This window comes from Chenopodium album, chromosome 27 (genome assembly GCF_948465745.1).
Source record: "Chenopodium album chromosome 27, dcCheAlbu1.1, whole genome shotgun sequence".
NCBI classification, from domain to species: domain Eukaryota; kingdom Viridiplantae; phylum Streptophyta; class Magnoliopsida; order Caryophyllales; family Amaranthaceae; genus Chenopodium; species Chenopodium album.
The window spans coordinates 23,695,058-23,716,048 of record NC_137860.1 but is presented as its reverse complement, the minus strand read 5'-3'; the positions used below and the strand labels follow the sequence as shown (position 1 = coordinate 23,716,048).

The 20,991-nt window shown below is 34.3% G+C and overlaps 2 protein-coding genes across 3 annotated transcripts; both read left to right on the top strand.

Moving 5' to 3' along the window:
- Nucleotides 1-3,387: 3,387 nt before the first annotated feature.
- LOC145620660 (ubiquinone biosynthesis O-methyltransferase, mitochondrial-like) lies at nt 3,388-15,788 on the top strand. The gene is made up of 9 exons (XM_081675366.1): nt 3,388-3,830; nt 5,570-5,659; nt 6,098-6,176; nt 6,923-7,000; nt 8,203-8,251; nt 8,533-8,582; nt 12,846-12,995; nt 15,240-15,320; nt 15,460-15,788. The coding sequence occupies exons 1-9, from the start codon at nt 3,547-3,549 to the stop codon at nt 15,568-15,570; spliced, it is 972 nt and encodes a 323-aa protein (XP_081531492.1). The 5' UTR covers nt 3,388-3,546; the 3' UTR covers nt 15,571-15,788.
- A 1,114-nt stretch (nt 15,789-16,902) lies between these two features.
- LOC145621118 (non-functional pseudokinase ZED1-like) lies at nt 16,903-18,672 on the top strand. 2 transcript variants are annotated; one of them, XM_081675849.1, is made up of 2 exons: nt 16,903-17,108; nt 17,266-18,672. In XM_081675849.1, exon 2 carries the CDS (start codon nt 17,281-17,283, stop codon nt 18,319-18,321), a length of 1,041 nt encoding a protein of 346 aa, XP_081531975.1. In that variant the 5' UTR covers nt 16,903-17,108; nt 17,266-17,280; the 3' UTR covers nt 18,322-18,672. The 2 variants fall into 2 exon arrangements, with proteins under 2 accessions (XP_081531975.1, XP_081531973.1); XM_081675847.1 differs by having other exon boundaries at nt 16,904-17,182.
- The last annotated feature ends 2,319 nt before the right edge of the window (nt 18,673-20,991 follow it).

Sequence of the window (20,991 nt, the reverse complement as noted above, 5' to 3'; positions counted from 1 at the left end):
TGTATTCTTCGTTGCTCCTTCACTTCATTTTTTGCAAAACCACCTTATATTTCTCAATAGAATCTGCATCTTCATACCCCAACCCTTTCAAGTATTCTGCATATCCTTTTAACTGCAACAAATACAGAAAAAAAAAGGGTCATATTTATATTGATCATTTTAGTACTCAATATTGATCATTTTTTATAAACAAATTGATCATTTTTATATCTGTTAAACAATATACTTACCACCAATTGGGGTTGGTTTTCATATTTTGCTGCAACTGTTAGATGTTGTGGCAGTTTCCTGTTGTCAATTATATGCATTGTCTCATTTATATGATCTATGCATAGAAGATAGTAATGTCCATATATGGCCACTGGAAAAAAAATCTGTACATAGTACACAATATTATTATATATACACATTTTTGTAAATGAACATATTATAATTCCATATTGTTCATTAATACCTATTGATATCAATTTGAACATGTACTTTATTGTATTTGTTCATTATATTTCACAGTACTAGACATTATATTTTTCCCACATTTCGTTTTTTTGTATATTTTATATAGTTTTTGGTTGATCATTTAATCAAAATTATGCATACATTCAAATATAAACAGTAACTTGTTTAAATTTTAAGTATCGTTTCAGAAATAGAGTAAAATTATGTTTATATTCAAATTTGAACAGTAACTTGTTTAAATATGAGCAAATTTCAATAAATTATGCTTATAATTCGAAAAAAATCAGTAATACTTACTTTGATTGTTCTGGAACTCCAGAATCTTCAATTTTTTTCCTGAAACATCATCAAAAAACAAAAACACAAAAAATTAGGGTTTTTGTTGCGCAATTTTCAATTAATTTTACACTAAACTTGCAAAACAAACTTACTCTTTAGATTTTTGTTTTGTTCTTGGTGATTTTTGTTGCGATTGTGCAATTTCGTCTCTAATGTCGGACATTTTTAGACGATTTTACTTGCTATTTGCATGTACGAAAATGGAGTAGAGAAAGAAAATGGAGGTTGAGTGAGAAAATGGAGAAAGAAGATGAGAGAGAAAATGCAGAGTAAATGTGATCATTTGAATTTTTTTTTAATTATATATATATGGGTGGGGTAGTGGGAAGTTACTGTGGGGTATGTTGGGATGTGTGGGGGTAGAGGGAAGTTACTGAGCGGCGTCGTTTTAGGGGGGGGGGGGTGTAGGTTTAGATGGCTAGACTAGAGTCTAGCCATAAATAATTATTCATCTAATGGCCACCTAGAGTGATGAGGCCCATGATGGGCCTCGTCCTCTAATGCTCGATCTAGCCTCTTTGTGTGACCTTATAGGATCCGTCCAATTAGGCTTTGGCCTATTTTACTAGTCCAAAGATCGTAAGTACCTCTAGATATGACAAAACGACGACCCAAATGTCCGGACTTAATTATCTCCATAATTTGATCCAATTATATATCTAGTAATTGCGCACGACGAAGACATAACTCATTCAATCTCCCACTTGTCTAAGACAAGGGTGCAATATTCAAATTCCTTAAGTCAATATATGTGTCGATTTGATAATATGATTGCATCACATGTCGAAATCATATTAATCTACAAATCGTTACTTGAAATCTGAGTTAGAATTACAAAACCAAATGAATACTGTGTAATGCATTTGAACGCGGCCACGTATTTTCTGAATTCTCCCTCTTCAAGCGGCCATGACACATTTCCTAATTTAATAGGTAAACTCTATCCAATCTTGTGGCAACAAGCCTCCCACTCAACTTTTGAAATGACCGGGAAACACCCTTTATAATCTCTAGTTACGGGCAGACGTTTGAGTGTACCACAGCCATAACATCCATTGAATGAAATCATGTTCCACTCATGTCAAAGGAATCCACTAATATATACGGAAGTTCTATACTTGAACTTCAAAGTAGGTCAATAGTTCGATCATGCATCATTCATGCATATCCAAGTAATTAACCGAGCATCACTATGCCCCTATAGCCCATGAAACTACGCTATCCAATCAATCTTACATGCTAGTCCATTTATTGAAATCATTTATGTCCACTTTAATGATCTCGAATTAGGAACTTAAATAATATATGAATTTTGTTCACCTGTGGGGTTTCAATTCACCAGGTCATCGACCTGATGAGCCCATCAATTCATAATTATTTTGGACATTTTATTCAATTTCCAAAATAATTAAATAAGAGAAATAATAATTTCTATTTTAAACATAATTCTGCAAATTGATGTATTTCTCATGTAATATGTTTTCTCAAACATACACAACTTAAATTACATAATTTGCTTCAATTCAAGACTTTAATATGACTTTCATACCTTTGTCTATGGAAGGGGTTTAGTGATTTCTCACTCGTAATGAAACTTTGCAGAACGTGACCTCCCGCTGGTCAATGATCTCATAACTGAGGCGATATCTCATATCCATTTGGTTGGATTTGTGATGTGACCCTGGCACCTTTGTTCTTGGGCAAAGGTGACCTTTTTAGTCATATGACATTCTAATCCGAACTTCCTCTCTAACTATCCGACAGTTATAATGACATCTAAAGGCCTCTAGTGACCTATGCCGACCTCTAGTTACCTATGACGCGACATCTTTAGACGACGTCAGAAGATGACGCTCGACGCCGAGGCCAGACGTCCGAACATGACGCATCTCGTAGTGCGACACCAGAAAGACGTGGAACAAGTCAAGGTTGTTACTACTTACTAGTGGCTCTTATAAAATATGGAGAGCAACCTTTAACCAGTTAAGGAGGTTGTTATCATGAATATGAGCCTAAATCAGTCTACATTCATCAAGGGACCAAGTCTTGAAGTCAGCCAACTACTTCCTAGAATCAAGGAAGTCATCCTTATCTTCCTCAATTGATTCAATTCATGAACTGCCTTAAACGTAGCATTCTACCACCGAAAGGCCTATAATAGGGGGACAACGACCAGCCATAAGGACAAATTATTCACACCATTTTCCAAGTACAAATACCCACAAATAATACATTACAAAACACATCATCAAAAGATACATCACAAGAATCCAAGCAATGACATGTCTCATCCGATTGTTCTACAAGTTGCAATGATCAACTCAATGTTCATATATCTTCTCAATAGCTATAATGCAAATCTCTTGTTTTTATGTACCACATATTTCTTTATTATCTACGGCCTTAATCACCCGAATAATCATTGTATTTGTATCAATAATGGCTATAACACCTGAATAATCATTGTATCTTTTCCGCGTCACCATATCGTGTCATTATTCATTTTATTTTCGCAATCCTTTCTAATCTAGTTATCGATATCCCAACCAACCATCGTCTCTTTAGCGATTTTTGGCATAAACAACAACTCTACAAAATTGCATGTTGAGTTATTGACCACGTATCCTCCCCCTACTAACCCCCTCTCACACTTGTCGTACAAAGCACTACTACTACGAGTACAAGAAAATCTCTCTCTTTCCTCCGTCAGACGTTACATTCAAACTTCCAAAACCTCAAACCTCACCAACAATGGCGGCGAGACTATTAACTCAACTCCGCCACCACTTCACCACCGCAAATCGCCACCATTTTCTCTCTCCTCAACTTCTCCGACCAATTTCATCGGCCGGACTTTTCTTCCGGCGATCCTCCGACGTCGCCCAACCTCTGCCGAAAGATCTCACAACCTCCGAAGAAACCCTTCCTCCAACTCTCAGTAAACCTAAAATTAGCGTCAATGGTGCTAAGGATTCAGTCAAGTCGTCCTTGAATGAGGCTGAACTTGCGAAATTCTCCGCCATTGCTGAAACCTGGTGCGATTTCTCAATTTTTGAAAATGAATTGCTTAGAATTGTAATGGTTGTTTTTTTTTTCTTTATTTTTATTTTTTAATTTTTTTATTCTGCTTTGAAATTTGTTAATTGATGGCATTTTAAATTTGTGATGATATGATTGATAATTTGATTGTAGTATAGTGGAGAATTGATTGCCAATTTCTGATTTAAAGAAATACTTTAAATCAACATGATATTATGCTGGATTGATGGTTTTATTGCACACTATTCGATGAGTTTGATCGATTAGGATGTTTTGGCATTGCCATATTTACCTTGATAATTTGTTACAATACACAGTTGCTGAGAATGGGGCCGCTCTCCTTGCTAAGGTTCGGGGTTGTGCTATGTGATTATTTGAACGATATAATTTGAAATACATATAGGATTAAGTTTCTGTTTGTAGGTTACTAGTGAGCTAAATTGTAGGATTTTTTGAGCAGGAGTTAATACAGATAAGAAGGTTGCCCCCTCTTTCGAACACGAGTTTTTGTTTCTTAGGTTCTGTTTGGTTTAAAGAAAAACAACTATTTAGGAAAAGGATTCTTCATGGAAAATAATTTTTAAGGGAAAACACACTTGTAAAACAGTTATCCTTTGTTTCCTAGCAAGAAAATTACATAGGAAGGGGAAAATAGGAGTGGAAGGGAGAAGAAAAATGAGAGGAGAGGTAAGGGATGTAAGGAGTAGGGAGAAAAATGTGGCATACTTTCTTTTATGAAGGAAAACATTTAACTCTTGGTAGAACTATTTTCCACCTTTGGGAAAATTGTTTTCAATTCCTTTACTTACCAAATAATAGAAAATGAGAAAAATTATTTTCCGTCGAAACAAACAGAGCTGTAGGGTCAAAATTTGAATTTGCTTTGTTAAACCTTGTAGTACAGAGCTGTGACAATCATGAATTCAGTTTCTTGGAGATCATCGGGGATGTTGTTGGTTACGGACTTACGGTTTGCTTGTTACATGTTGTGATGATGAATGTTGTTTTTTTGGGAGGGTTGTTGTGTATATAGTCTATTAAGAGTATGCAAAATTGATGTATTGAAGTAATGTGAAATTCTCTCTATTTCTCTCAGCATGCAGTGTGTCTTAAGTTTTGAACATCAACAAATCATGTGATTTTATAAAACTAAATCATGCATTAAATAATGAGTGGTTTTTGTGATAAACCCTCATGCCGTGCACATGTGAGCTGTTCCTCATTCGTGAAGAGGAGAGGCATTAACCACTTAAAAGCTTGAGGAGCCCACCTTTTAGGTTTGTAATGATTTGAACTCTCCTCATTGTGTTGCCTAGCCCCATTTTCATATTCTATTAGAAGTTAAATGTGTGATCTGTCTCACTGTTTTATCCTATATACTTGTGTCTATACAATGTTATGTATAGCAGGCTTGCAGCTATTTGCTCCAAGTCTGTAAATACCTGGCAACATAATATGATTGGTCTATAAGTCTATTTGGTAATGAGTTTTCTGTTTATAACTTTTCTAACTACTTCGTATAAGAAAGATTGGTCTTCTTTCTTTTGCGATGAATGACTAAGGAAATCTTGATCTCTGAAAGCCCTTTCCTTCTTTCGTTGGGCCTTTCCCTTTATGATTAGGAAAGGCATTATATTACCTGAACTTGGTATATATTTAAAGTACGATTTTATGCTAGTTAAGATTGATCCATGAGGGTAATAATTTTTAAAGATATTATCTTTGTTGCAATTAGGTGGGATGCTGAAGGACCATTCAAACCGTTGCATGCTTTAAATCCCACAAGGCTTGCCTTTATACGTTCAACGCTTTGCCATCATTTCAGGTGGATTATTTTTCTTTGAAATAGCTTATTTTTCTGTGTTGCTGCTCTGCTTTCTGTTTTTCTCCTTGCTCAATGTCTATATTGATTTTTCTTGGATAATTTGTTCGATAAATAAGAGATAAAGGTAAGAGGTAGAATTTTTTCTTTGAAATAGCATATTTTTCTGTGTTGCTGCTCTGCTTTCTGTTTTTCTCCTTGCTCAATGTCTATATTGATTTTTCCTGGATAATTTGTTCGATAAATAAGAGATAAAAGTAAGAGGTAGAATTAAAAAAGTGGAGCTAATACTGTTTCAACCCTAAACAAATACGCCATAATTTTCATGTGATTTTTGTCTGAAATGGTTAATGCAGAATCATAATTTGCTTTGATGCCTTCATTGAAGGAGAGGTTAAACTGGATTCCTTTTCTTCTTTTGGGTTTGTTTACTTGATTCAGAAAAGATCCAAACTGTGCTAGGCCATTTGAAGGTCTGAATTTTGTTGACGTTGGCTGTGGAGGAGGAATATTATCAGAGGTATATTATGCTTCAGTATCGTGCTCGTTCTTTTCTTATACCTACTACAAGTTTGCTGCTTATTATATTTTTTTTTTTTTTGTGTTGGTGGGGGGAGGGATAGGTACTATTCTTATGCAAGGAGAATGCTGTGGGTGGGGAGAGTGTATAACTAGGTGAGCAGTTAGAGTTCCAGACTTCAATTAGACCTTGAAAATTTTTGTTGCTACACTACTTTAAATGTACATGACCATAAATAAAAATAGGTTTAGTAGTTTTAAAAAATAAAAAATAAATAATATATTTTTTTTCCTGTTAAATCAGTATTTATATCTGGTTTTTTAATATAGGGACCATAAATATATAGCTGGTCATGGGACATGCTAATACTAATTGCTATTAGGAAAAATTGGAGTAAAGGATTTAATAATAAAAAATTGTTTGTATTCTATCCTCTTGATTTGTAGTCTTTTAAGCAAATTTTAAAATCTATATGTGTCTTTTAATAATGCTAAGACAATAATGCCATTTTGTAATTTCAATTCAACAAAAGAGATCAGATTATGATATCAATACTCCCTCCATCTCATTTAAAACACAACTTTTCTCTATTTATCATAAATGAAGCAAGCATTTGCTTTGCTCGTGTGCTTTTGTCTTAAATTTATCAAAAATGAAGCAAGCAGCTGGTTTCTGCAAATTTTGTTTTCTGCTAGTTATATATCATTATTTCTTGGTGAAATTATGACAGTATGTTCTTCATACAGCCCTTGGCACGAATGGGAGCTACAGTGACTGGAGTTGATGCAGTGGATAAAAATATTAAAATTGCTCGCCTTCATGCTGTATGTTCTCTTTTCAGTCTAATGTGGAAGTGAAACTTGTTTTTTTCCTTTGCATATAGTGTTTTGGCTTGTTAATAGGTATGTCTTGATTTTCTTGCAACATATGAAAGTATCGAATTGCCTTGGCCTTTATCCCTTTCTGCTTTTTCTTAGACTTCCAGTTTTTTCTCTTTGAATGACATGGGTAATATTGTAGCATGCAAACACTTGATAGAATGACATTACCTGTTTGAGCATTTAATAACGAACTAGCCCTAAGGGGGAGGGGTAGTGTAGACCATGCATAGTTAGTTGCTACAATAGACTTGAAGAAGGAAGTCAGTTTATTAGACTGAGAATGCTGAGGAGTTTAGTGAGAGTCTGAGAGAAAAGATATGAAGAATATTGTTGAGGATTTATTTTAATTTGATTTTACACTTTGGGAGGAACAATCTTAAACACCAACGACTACTCTATAAGCTTTTTATCCCACCCCATAAATGATCTCTTTTATCTTCACTCCAAAACAAAGAAATCTCTTATAAATTCTCAAGATGCTTAGAAACACCAAAAGGAAACCTCTAATGAGAGTATTATTACAAACGGTTTAAGATTGAATAAGACTATTGTGTTATCCTGAAGAAATATATGCTGTCTTTAGCGGGTCCTGCCCATTAATTGGCTAAAACTTCTGGTGTCAATGATGGATTAGAGCTGCAGTGGTCAAATGTATGGTAACTGTATGCCACAAGTATTCATTATTTCCTCATCCCCCATTTAGTTGTCACACTTTCCATTTATGTCCGGCTCAAGTTATTTATTTCCTCTCTTGCCCCTACCAAAAGTTAGGGTCCCACACTCTTACTACAACAACAACAAAGCCTTAGTCCCAAAATGATTTGGGTCAACTTTGTGCAAACATTCTTGCAATGATTTGACTAGGAATGGAGGGAGTATATATCGTCACGAGCTTGACAGTTCAGTGAAGAGTCTTATTATGATTTATCATTTTATTTAGTTTAGTTGTGTAGGCTAATTACTGTATTTAATTTCAGTCAGATGTATTGGGCTAACAGTTGAGAATTGACTAAGAATTAATAAAAAAAAAAAAAAAAAACTTCCTTGTCATTACAGTGTAAAGCTGCTAATCACATGTGCTGCTCTTTGTTTCTCTGCTACTTTCCTTCTTATTTGTTTGTTTGTTAACATTATTGTAAATTCAGGAGTCTGATCCAGCCACTTCATCCATTGAATATCTTTGCACAACAGCTGGTATGCCTTGATCTTTTCTACTTGCTATGTAAAATAACTTATTACCTATTGATTTCCATGCAAGACCTAAATTATTGTCGTATTGGTGTATTTTCTAATGATTTACTGGTTTAATTTGCTCATGAACTCAATAAAGAAGATAATGGCCTATTGCATTATTTTATAATGTACTGTTTTGTCCATTTGTATTATTCTGAAATCTGTGCTATGAATTTTGCTCATCTCCTAGATATCTGTGTATATGTATATGTATTGACAACTTTGCTGAATTTATACAACAGAAAAGTTGGTAGAAGAACAGAGACAGTTTGATGCGGTGCTTGCTTTAGAGGTATGGATAATTTGATATTAATTTGATTTCTTGTAATTTGTATTTTGTTTCTACATACTTCTTGCCTGAGTGCAAGTTAGCATTGAATGTTGCAAGGGCTGGTCTTGTTGATGGCTAATTCTGTTAGTCTATCTGTCTTAGTCTAATGAAATCGTGGTGACTCCTAAAAAATGAGAATTTGAGACAAGCTAACTATTTGAATAAGGAATTCTAATTGCCGAAGGTAATTAGTGGCAATATACTTTTTTTTTTCCTAGTAACTTGTCCTGAACTTCTACATAATGTACTATAGGAAGAAAGATTTTATAACGAGTGATACACAAGTGGAAAAAAAATTTAGTCTTGTAAAGACCGTAATTTACTCACCTTATTTCCATTGAATAATATTCCCTCCGTTTTGTATTAATCACAATACTTTCCTATTTCACCCATTTCGTATTAATCGCAACACATCCTTATTTAACAAGGACTCACTACTATATTATTATTATTATTATTATTATTATTATTATTATTATTATTATTATTATTATTATTATTATTATTATTTTTTATCTCTCCTACTAAAGCACTAACCCATTTGCATAGTATTTCTTTCTCCTACCAACACCATTTAAACGTTTTTTCTTTTATTGCTATTATCTGTGCTACTGGCAATTATATATATCCCCACTAAGGCCCTGTTTGATTCACCTTAATTTTGCTGAACAGAAATTATTTTTACTGAATTGAACTTATTTTTACTGAATTGAACTTAATTTTACTGAATTGAACTTAATTTTACTGAACTGAATTTTACTGAACTTAAATTATTTTTACTGCACTGAAATTATTTTTACAGATTTTCTATTATAATTCTTCTTTAAGAAAACTGAATTTACTGAACTGAACTTATTTTTACTGAAGTGAACTTATTTTTACTCAACTGAAATTATTTTTACTGAACTGAAATTATTTTTACTTAATATTATTTTTTTAAGGTGAAGAGAACAGGGCCTAACTCTATATGTGCACAATTGGCCTTCAACTATAGTTGCAAGCAGAACTTTAACTAGTAGCTAGTAGTTGGCACACCATTAATATGTATTGGGTGCAACATGTGCTATTAATTGCTATTAATTACTAGAGTTGGTTAGTTTGAGTGCCAAAAATTACCCATTAGTGGCACGTGCTGCACCCCAATCAATATAGTTGGTGGTGTTAGCTACTAATTAAAGTTTGGGATGCTTAGTGAACCTAAACTATAGTTTATGGTGTTAGGCCAATTTTACCTCCATTACATATTATTTGCAACAATGATCTTGGTTCATTCTCCAAGGCAAAATTTCTTAAAGTGTAATTAATATTGTTAGGGGCATGTGATTAAGAAAAGTAGGAGAGAGAAAATTAGGACCAAGTTTTAAATTTAGAGGCTTGTAGATATGTGATTACTCCCTCTGTGTTTTAATAAGTGTTACACTTCCTTTTTTTTTTGGCAAAAAGCTACATTAAAATATCATATCTCTCTCCTCTCATGGTCCCAACCCAAACTCACTACTACTTTTTTTTTATTGTATCTTTCCTCTCACATTCATTACTTTTCAATAAACTATTAACCCCACTATCTTTCTTTTACAATTTTTAATACTCTAACTACCCCACTTACTTCTTATTTTATTTAAGTCGATTAAATTGCTTAAAACTATGTGCCGGTCAAACTGTAACACTTAAAGAAAAAAACACGGAGGGAGTATGAAACTTGAAAAGTAGGAGAGAAGAAGTGAGGACCAAATTCAAATTTTAAGTAGGGGCATGTGAGTAATAAAGTAGGAGAGATAAAATTTTAAGTGGGGATATTTTAGCTAAAAAAGATTTTGTTTTTTGTTTTGTTTTTTGTTTTTTGTTTTTTTTGCATATAATGTGTATCCATTTAGAGAATCACATCCATTAGGCTCCCCATAATTTCTCTCTCCTCACCTCATTTTAGTCCACATCACTTTCCAATAACTTTAGAGCATCCACATTGGTGGAAAATAGGCTCCTTATTTGAAAAATGAAAATGGAGACCTTCGCACCAGTGTTACTGCTTTCGCATTTACAAAATATTTTTGGGAGATTAACTTGATTGGAAGCCTCCCAAAAATAAGGTGGTCCCAATTTGCACAATAGGACGCCAAAACCCACTGACCACATGCACCTTTTTCATTTATTTTTTTTAAATTTTTTTTTAAAAAATTAGCATTTCAACGGTATTATCAATGGTAACATGATTTTTTTGGTCACTCAACGATATTATTACCGTTTTTGTTGATTAATTTTTTTAATTTAATAAATTTTTAAAAAATAAATAACTGTGTTCATATATTTTTTTTCTGTATAAATAAAGACCAATCTTGATATATTTTCAACACTCTTAAAAAAAACATATATTTTTTTTTTTTTTATCTTTCTTACTAAAAGTATTTCACCATAATATTATTTTTTTTGTTAAAAATTATGGATCCCCATCATCCTAATTAAAATAGATATCAAAGAAATCCAGATTCCTAACAAAATCCAGGTTACCAATCAAATTTGAGTTCTTTACAAAATCCAAATTTCCAACCAAATCCAAATTCTCAACATAATTCAAATAATTTGTTTGATCCAAACATGCTAAACAATTTCATTCCTTGCTGTGTTCCGAGCCTTTGTAAACCATAATGAAGTACTTAGTGGTAATAAAGGGAAAAAAAGGACGGCTGGGTTGCTGAATAAGATAAACAGTTGGTTTCCGCTTACCTTAATTGTTCCGGTGATTTGGAGGAAGCAACAAATCGACAAAAAGGAGCATGTTGGACTGAAATCAAAGAAACCTATGGCACAAGGGTAAAACCGAATGTCTTGCACAGAAGAACCATGAAAGCTCTTAAATGGAGCAAGGGTCAAATTAACGAAGTTGTTACTGTGTGGGTTGCACAACTTGGTGAAGCTAAGTGTTTGCGTGTTAGTGGTTGCGCTATAACGACATAGAGGCAAAAGCATATGAACTTTATGTATAGAAAAAGATAGTCAAACTTTCGTATTTTACCATTGTTAGGTAAGAATGCAATACCTTCCACGATGGATGCCTACCGTTGTGAGTGAAGGGAGTTCTAAGAGATCAAGCAATAAAGCCGGAATGCCAAAGCGTCCGATGGTGTAAAGAAATTGAAAGCCCAAAATAAATTGAAAGGTGTTGCAGCTACATACATGCATGGATGAATTAAACAACAATTTAGGTGGGTTGCAAAATGAGCGGGGCCTAATGAGGAAGGGAATGTCTGTTGTGCTTGAGTATAAAAAACAACGAAATGAAACTAAATTGAGTTTTAAGACTTTGATGACAAAATTGCATCTTGAACTATTTGAGGAAGAGTATCTTGTGAAGTTGAAGAAATAATTTATGAATTAAATCATCTATTGTTAGGATAATTCATATTTTACGATTAATATAATTGTGTTTTAATGCTTAATATAGTACTCCCTCCGTTTCCATATGGTAGTCCCATATGGAATCAATCACTTAAAATAATAAAAGATGAAAAATTTGGAATCTAACATTAAAATACAAAAAACAGCTCATAAATTTTTGAATTTTTTTCATCAAAGTCGAGCCGGTTCGAGCTCGAGCTGAGCCTCAGCTCGAGCCGGTTCGGGCTCGGCTCAAAGGTTTAGCACCCCTAAGTGGAAAGGTCTCCATTTTCATTTTTTGTCAAATGGGGAGCCTATTTTCTCACCAATGTGGATGCTCTTGTAGAAAATGTTGCACTTAGTATGTTTTAGAGGTATTATTATAAAATTCCTCCTTTGGTTTTTCTTAAAACATTGTGCAATGCCATGTGTTGCAATTATAGGGAGTAAATTTATATGATATAGTTCAGATAAGGGTTGATAAGGGCTACCCTAGTTCAATTGACAACTAAATAATTTATGATATTGTTAAGGTAATTAGTTTAAATAAGTCATAATCAGGTAAATAAAGCCCTCCTTCTGTGTGTCCACCCCTTTGTCTATTCCTAACATATCTGTTTTTGAAAACGTAAAAATAATTGTTGGGTCTTGTAGTTAGGACGGGTCTTGTTACTTTCGAGATTTATGGTATGGAATGTGATGAAAAGGATTTATCTGTAGGTGCCTTATGGCAAAGAGGTTGTGCACTGCAAAGCTCACTTGAGAATTAATATATAGCCATTCCTGTCTAGTATATTATAATTTGTTTTTGTTCTTAGTGTTCTGGAACTAATTGCATTGTGTTCTCTTTAGGTGATTGAGCATGTGGCAGATCCTGCTGAATTCTGCAAGTCGCTTGCAGCGTTAACTGTTCCTAATGGAGCTACTATGATTTCAACAATTAATCGTACCATGCGAGCGTATGCTACTGCCATAGTTGCTGCAGAATACGTTCTTCACTGGGTATGCCTCTATTGACAATAGGCTTAGTTTCTAGCCTTGTTGATGTTATGATTCTTATGAACATTGGGGGACACCTTGTAGGCTTGTAAGCACAAGACCTACACTCATGTTATTTCTCTTGCAATTACTAATTAGGTTGTTGGTAATTTCACGTTCGATTTTCCATATGGGTACATTTCCCTTTTACCCGTATGATTATTTAAAATGGCAAGAAGTATTTATTATAAAAAGTTTCATTCGTTACATTGGTCCTTCTGTTCACAGAAATTCAATTGTGGTAACTCGTTCTGCACAGTTGTCATTTACATTGTTTTTTAGTTGTCCTTCTATTTGCTTCTTTTCCTCTTTTTGCCATTGCTTTTCTTTTTTTTTTTTTTTTTTTTTTTTTTTTTTTTTTTTTTTTTTTGTTTTTTTGCTTTTCTCTTCCTTCTCTGGTAAATAGAATAGTAGAATTTATTAGCTTTTTTCTTTGGCATAGCAAATTGACAATTATCATTAATTTAAGAAGCTGATTGAGGTAATGTCTACTCAATAAGATTTTGCTAATTATCTAGTGAATCTGACAAATGTCTCTTGAGAAATGGAAATAAGGCTTATATCTTGGTTATAATTTCAGGAAGTAGACTACTAATTCTGTTGATATTTGTGTCAAAAGGTTAGATATGGTCATATGGGTGCTAATTCAAAAATTTTGAGAACAGCAATAGGTAATGGTACGCTGTAAGTAGTAGTTTACTTCGTGAAGAAATAAGAGGTAGATTTTGATGGAAAGAAGTAGTATTGCACATTTTCTTGTCTTCTATTTACTGCTAGTCTGCTACTATTACACATTGATGAGAAGGGTGATAGCTTAAGGGGTAAATAAAATAGTTGCAATAGAGAGAAATAAGGGATAAAAGGAAGAACAAGGGACTAAGAATAAAAAATAGAGAAAATTTAGGTAACAATGGCAATCGGCAAGTTGGGGACTGTGCAACATGCGTGGCCGTATACTCCCTCCGTATTTTTATAAGTGTTACAGTTTGACCGGCACATAGTTTTAGACAATTTAATTGACTTAAATAAAATAAGATGTAAATGGGGTAGTTGGAGTAATAAAAAATTGTAAAGAAGAGATAGTGGGGTTAATAGTTTATTGAAAAGTAATGAATGTGAGAGGAAAAATATAATAAAAAAGTAGTAGTGGGATCGGGTGGGGATCATGAGAGGAGAGAGATATAATAGTTTAATGTAGGTTTTGCCAAAATAGGAAGTGTAACACTTATTAAAACACGGTCAGATTTGGTAAGTGTAACACTTAAGAAAAACACGGAGGGAGTATGAAATTTGGAAAGATAAAGAACCTTATGGTCAATGGAGCTTTTAAAAATACCTAAACCTTGCTAGCTTTTTTAAACTTACTCATGGTAAAAAAGGTATATTAAAGAACCCATCTGGCAATGTCAAGCTTAAGTTCGTATAATTTTTAATAGCAAATTATTGGATAAGACAAGTCTAAAAAATTAGGCAGTTATATTCTCCCGAATCCTTGTCAGGCGCTACTCTATTCCCTTGTATGAATATTAACTTTTCAAAAGTCACCCCATAAATTGTAAATCGCTACCTGTTAAGCTTAGAAATACTGTATATGAAAAGTGGTCCTTAGTCTTCACAATAGAGGTTAGAAAACCATTGAACTGAGGCAGTTGAAATTGAATTTCCATGTCTCAAGCTCTGGCTCATTGACCTTTTTATGTTTCACATGGAGTAAGACTATGCCTTGCAAGACTTTGATATCCTCCTTGGGTCAAGCTCTGTACTGCCTGGTCTTGATGAGCTAAAGACACTTTATTGGTGTCTGCTTGAAGATTGAGGAGCATGCTTAGATCCACTGTCAGATCAAATTGTGTGCCTCAAGAAGGATGACATTTGAAGAGGTGAGGCCTATGAAGATATGAAAATATAGCCTCTAATGACTTTCTATACTCGACGAAACTACGATGTTATGTAGTCACCTAGCATTGAGCTTTCTGCAACCGATGCTAATATAAATCTGCCCAGTTGTTTTTTTAACTTGTTCAAAACTTCTATATTCCCTTTATATTCTGAATTCCCTCTTGAGTTGGAGTTTGATTTGATATATCTTTTTTTTTTTTTTTTAATTTTTTAATCTATGTTATAAATGATAATTAGATGAGATGTTGTGGCAAACTTCAGATGTTATGCTTACTATTATGTGTATTGACCTGGACTTGTGCTTTGCAGCTTCCAAAAGGTACACATGAATGGTCAAAATTTCTTACCCCTGAGGAACTTGTCTTGATCCTTAAACGAACTTCTGTTACTGTAAGTTGAAATATAGGTCTAATAATCATATGTCCTGATCCTCTCCCTTTTACTGGCATGAGAGTTAGTATTTTCCTTCTTCCCTACCTTTTTTTGTCCGTGGTAACCCTGATATAGTATCATGTTGTGTTCATTCCAGGTCCAAGAGATGGCTGGTTTTGTGTACAATCCGCTGTCTGGGAAATGGCTTTTATCTGATGATATAGGTGTAAATTTCATTGCATTTGGAACTAAAAGCTCCGAAGAATAGCGATATAATAGAGGTTCTTTGTTTTCTTGTTCTTGAATTGAATGAAAGATAATTATGTCGTAGTAATACTATAAGAGTTTTGTTTTTGGCTGAGCTAGAAAATTGCTAATATCCTGACTATAATGGACATTACTGGTGTATATATTTTTGCAAGCTGCATAAAGAGGGATTTAGTTTACTTAGCATTATTTAATAAAAAGCTCGCTACATTTTTACCACCTCCTAGTTCTCCAAATATCAAAGTAATTGTTAAGACTTATTCAAGATTGGAGTTTCATGCTAGCCTGTTGGATTTTTGTGTCATTAGACTGTTCGCACTAGATTGCTTCATGAACTTCCAGTCTTTTTCGTAGCGTATGATTATATGGAGTATCACCGTATTCTGATATGGTAAAATGTGACTGTAAGCCAATGTGTACTCTGATACTGTAAATGGGACTGTAAGCCAGTGTATACGGCTTGGAGGTTCTTCAATCTCAATGCTCCTAGTATGAAATTCTTTTTCCCAGGCAGTATGGAATCAATAAACGGCAAGCATCAAGTGTGATATCTTACAATATTGCTGAGACAAAGCTAATTCCCCATTTGCGTCTGTTTTAATATAGACTCTCCAATTACTTGCTAAGTAGAATTTTTTCTTGGCCCTATCGTTTTTTTTTATTATTATTTTTTTATTCTTTTTTTTTTACTTTTTATTTATATAGTAAGCTAGTAAGCTGATGGCTTAGCACATTTTTTTTTTTTTAAAAAAAAAGGAAAGAACGTCCAAAAATTTCCGACGTCCATAAACACCACTTTTATTCACACAGAACATTATACTCCAGCAACATCAGTTGTGGTCTTGTGGAGCATCAATACCAACAAATAAGTATACATACATAAATATCACATTTAAAGTTTATTTGAAAAAGGGATAAAAAAAAAAAAAAGTAAAGAACAAATGAAATTGAAACACATGATTAGAGAATATAGACAATTGAAATAACAGATATTATTAGTTGGAATATTGTTTCTTGTATGAGACAAATTATGCATACAATGGATGTCCATTTTATCAAACTGTCATATTGTCCTTAGGCAAGTAATTTTTATTACCATTAAGGTAGCTACTATAGTAAGTCAAAATTGAATAATCAAATTTTACTAGGCTACTAGTAATCAAGGCAAATTTAACCAATGAGGTATCGATCCAGTGGTTAAGACTAAAGACCCTTTATGAGAGGTTACTGATTCGAATGTCACCACTATCATTAGTAATTTGTTTGCACCATGAATTTTTTATATTTTTTTATTCCATTTATATCCCTTTGAGGGGTCAGTCCATTATTTGAGTTACCAGTCACCACAAGATCTTAGACAATTTATGGTTCTTGATTTCGGCTAATTCCTAACTCTTCTATATCTTGAATGTGTTCACTTGTATAAATGGTGAGTCAAATATGGCTGCATTTTGACTTTTGAGAATTTGACAATTCTATTTAAATGCTAAGCAAGGATTTAGTAACCATCACAGGAGGTGCTTGGATCTAGAGAAAAAGGTAAGTCTATGTCAATGACTTTGTTAGGAAAGATATGGAAGACCACCAGTCTCCGACGGAAAGAAGATGGAATGGTATGAAATACACAAATAATGCAAATGTTGTAGGGGTCTAACTCTAAAGATGTGTATGTTAATATTTTTCGCTGTTGATGCAGGAAAGTGGCAAATACATGGTTTTCAAAGGGAGCATAAATAACTTTATACAGAATGGAGCATTGGTATTAGAGGAAAGTATCAACTTGTTTCATGGTAGAACAAATTCCATCCGCTACTTCTCAGTAGATGAGCTCAACTCTATGAATTTGGAACAACACTCGATGTTCTTCAAGGAATGGGATGTTAAATGGTATAAAGGTTTTTGGGATGGAAGATGTGTTTTGGTAAAGGAGCAATCTGAAAAATATGATCCTAACCTTAACTCTGCAACCTTTCGTGAAATTGTGGTTGCTGCACAAATGAGCGCGCATAGGAATGTGCATAAGCTTCTCGGTTGTTGTCTTGAGACAAAATACACTGTCCTTGTTTTTGAGTGGGTAGAAAATGACACTCTTCATGATCTAATATTCAGAGATAAGAATCGTGATGAACCACCACTTGGTTGGGGGGAGAGGCTACGAATTTCATGGGAGATCTCTCATGCTATGGCATATCTTCACACTGCCTTTCATAGGCCTATCATCCATAGAAGCTTAAAACCTCGAAATGTGTACTTGGGTAAGGATAATGCTGCTAAAATGTCTGACTTCAGTCTTTCCATCTCTGTTCCTGAGGGTGAAGAGTACGTTGAAGATATTGTAGTTGGGACATATGGTTATCTTGCACCTGAATATGGTCATTATAGTAGGTTGTCAGAGCGTGTAGATGTGTATGCATTTGGCGTGTTTTTTCTTGTGCTCTTGACAGGAAAAGATGCTGTGTTGTGGCCAGTCAAGTCACTAGGGGACAATGGTGTGCCGACACATATAGTTGAATGGGTTAAGAATGGTCTTGGACTCAACTGCATTTCTGAGATCATTGACCCTGCTATTGGTGGAAATAATTTGTCAACCAATGAAGAGCTTAAAGAGCAACTAAGAGCTTCATTAGAGCTTGCACTTCGGTGCACAACAACAGAAGAACATGCCAGGCCGACTATGGTGGATGTGGCAACTGAACTCAAGAGCATGATTAAATCCTCTGAATCTTTTCCTGTGAGTAGCAGCGGACCTTGAAATATTAATGGTTGTCTCTATCTTTCTCAGACAGCATTCTGCAAGCTGCTCAGAGATTCAGAAAATCTGCTGGCTAAATAAATTGTAGGATGTGATGCTGAATTGTTCATCATTGGAATTGATTATATACATTATCCCTAAGTGGTATTTAGAAGTTCAAAATTGTATAATCCTCCAGAACTTAATGGGTTTGTTAACATTTTCTGCTGGTTAGTAAATATTCCACATAGCTTGTTGCAATCTTGCTGTGCAACTCTATGTTATATCACCTGTCATCAAAAACAGAAAATTATGACATGAAATAGGACTCTTTCTTTCAGGTATATCATCAGTTTTTGGTGTTTCATTGAATATTCTTTTTCAGTTGGAGCTTAAACCTTTCTCCTGTAACGCCAAGACTCTTTGACAAAATTGCCTGAAGAATTTATTAAGTTTTCCTTTCTGTATTTGCATCTTTTTATCAGGTGCTTGAAATTTTCTTTTTCTTTTGTCATATTAAGGATATGAAAAAATGAGTACCTTGATGAACTTCCGATACCACTTTCAGGTTTTCTTTTTAAATCCCTTCATAAACTAGCTATTCCAAGGTTTAGTGCCATGTTACTATTAGAGCTGATGATGGTTGGAGCAATATGTTGGATGGTACCTCGGCTTTGACAGCCCCTTCATGTGTAGTTGTGTGATACGAGGGGGATATTCTGGTTTGACTTGTTCTGTCAAGGAGAGGCATCAAAATTTAGGAATATGCTATGGGTATATGTTGACCCTATTAGTAGTCTGCAGTGGCCTGACTGCCATATGGGTTGGAGTATTGCATCTCTAATTTTCCGAATGCAGTACAACTGTACAAGCAAATGTGGAGGTAACATATTGGTTATTATAGAGACTAATTATGGATGAGAGTGATTTTGTGAAAATATACTTCCGGACTGGCTGATAATAGTTAGGATGTTCTAGAAGATGAACTGATTAAGGTTAAGGTGAATTGTGCGAAGCCTGCATCTTTATAGCTGAATGTGACAGACTGCCAGAAACCCAACAGGATTGAATCCTAAATCTGTAGATTATTTTGTACAGCTGATGCATAAGCCTCTAATACCGTTTGTTTATCACCTTATCATCGTCCATCTGAACAAATGAGAAGTCAGGTAATTATCTGTTTTAGTCTTCACTCTTCAGTCATCTGTCCTGAAGTTTACACTACTTGCTGAGTTGCTGTGACATCGAAGACATTCATCGAATACAGTATTGCTCTGTACAGAGTACAGACCATTTATTTTATTCAATTCAATTGTGCAATTTCCTGTATAGCTTCACCAAGCTCAAGTTCTTGGATTTAGAAACTATGGTGTGGAAAGCAGAACAAACTTCTCAATTTATGCTATTGTGTCATTGTGTGCTATGTAACTGGATTGTGATTTTGAACAAATATATTATTTATCTCTATTCTACAAGTCAACTCTTGATGAGTTGTGTAGAAACATATAACAAATGTTTATATTTAGATGGTTGACTACTTCTAGTGGTACTTTTACTTGAGAGTTTATGAACTTTATACTAACTCATGGCAAAAATAAGATGCAAACATGTGAATAGTAATGAATATTAATGTCATAATCCCATAACTCATCTTTTCCTAAAAATGACCTCTAATCAAATAAAGATGAACATTAGGGTCATCTTTACTTGATTAGAGGTAGTAAATGTGCAAACATATAACAAATGATCAAAGGTCACTTGAAAAAAATGAGATCGATCATTCTATAATGATCAAATATATTTTGATCACCTTAAGAGAAAAGTGGGTGGTCCGTTGAGGTAGCAGTTTCATAACCACAATAAATAATGGGGCCCACTTTTTTTTTTTTTACCAAAAATCATTCAAATAATTTTCTAAATTGTTAAAAATATTTAAAAATTACTATTAAATATTTACGTAAATCAGAAAATAATAAAAGTTATTTTAAAAATAATTAAATGATTGAAAAAAATAACCCAGACACCCTCCCCTAGCAACCCCACCGACACCGGCGACCAGCAATCCACCCCCCACCCCCGCCGGTGACCTACCCCCTTCCCTGCACTGCTAGCGCATATAACCTCATGATGTGTTTTTGGGCGGGGATAATGCTGCTAAGTTGTCAGACTTCAGTGTATCTATTTCTGTTCCTGAGGGTAAAGAGTATGTTGATGAAGATCATGTAGTGGGGACTTTTGGTTATCTTGCAGCTAAATAACTTATAAATGGCAGGTTAGCAGAAAGCACAGATGTCTATTCATTTGGCATGCTACTATTTCTCGAGGTTTTGACAGGTAAAAGATTTGTGTTCGAGACAGGATGGGATAATGATGTAGAATTCATGAACGCGATTGGGTTAGTAAAGGTCTTGGACACAAGTGCATCTCTGAGATTTTAGATCCTGCGACCACTGGTGTTAGACTGACAATCAATGATGAACTAAAGCAGCAACTACGGGCATCAGTAAGCTTGCACTCAGGAGTGTACATCAGCAGAAGATCACAGACCGACTATGCTGATTGCTGAATGTGGCAAGTGAACTCAAGACCTTGTACGTTGTTTGTTGCTTAGTGAAACTTCAATCTATGCTAGACTGCTAGAAGTTCTTGCAATCTTGAAGTGCAATATAGTGCATGCATACGAGTGCTACT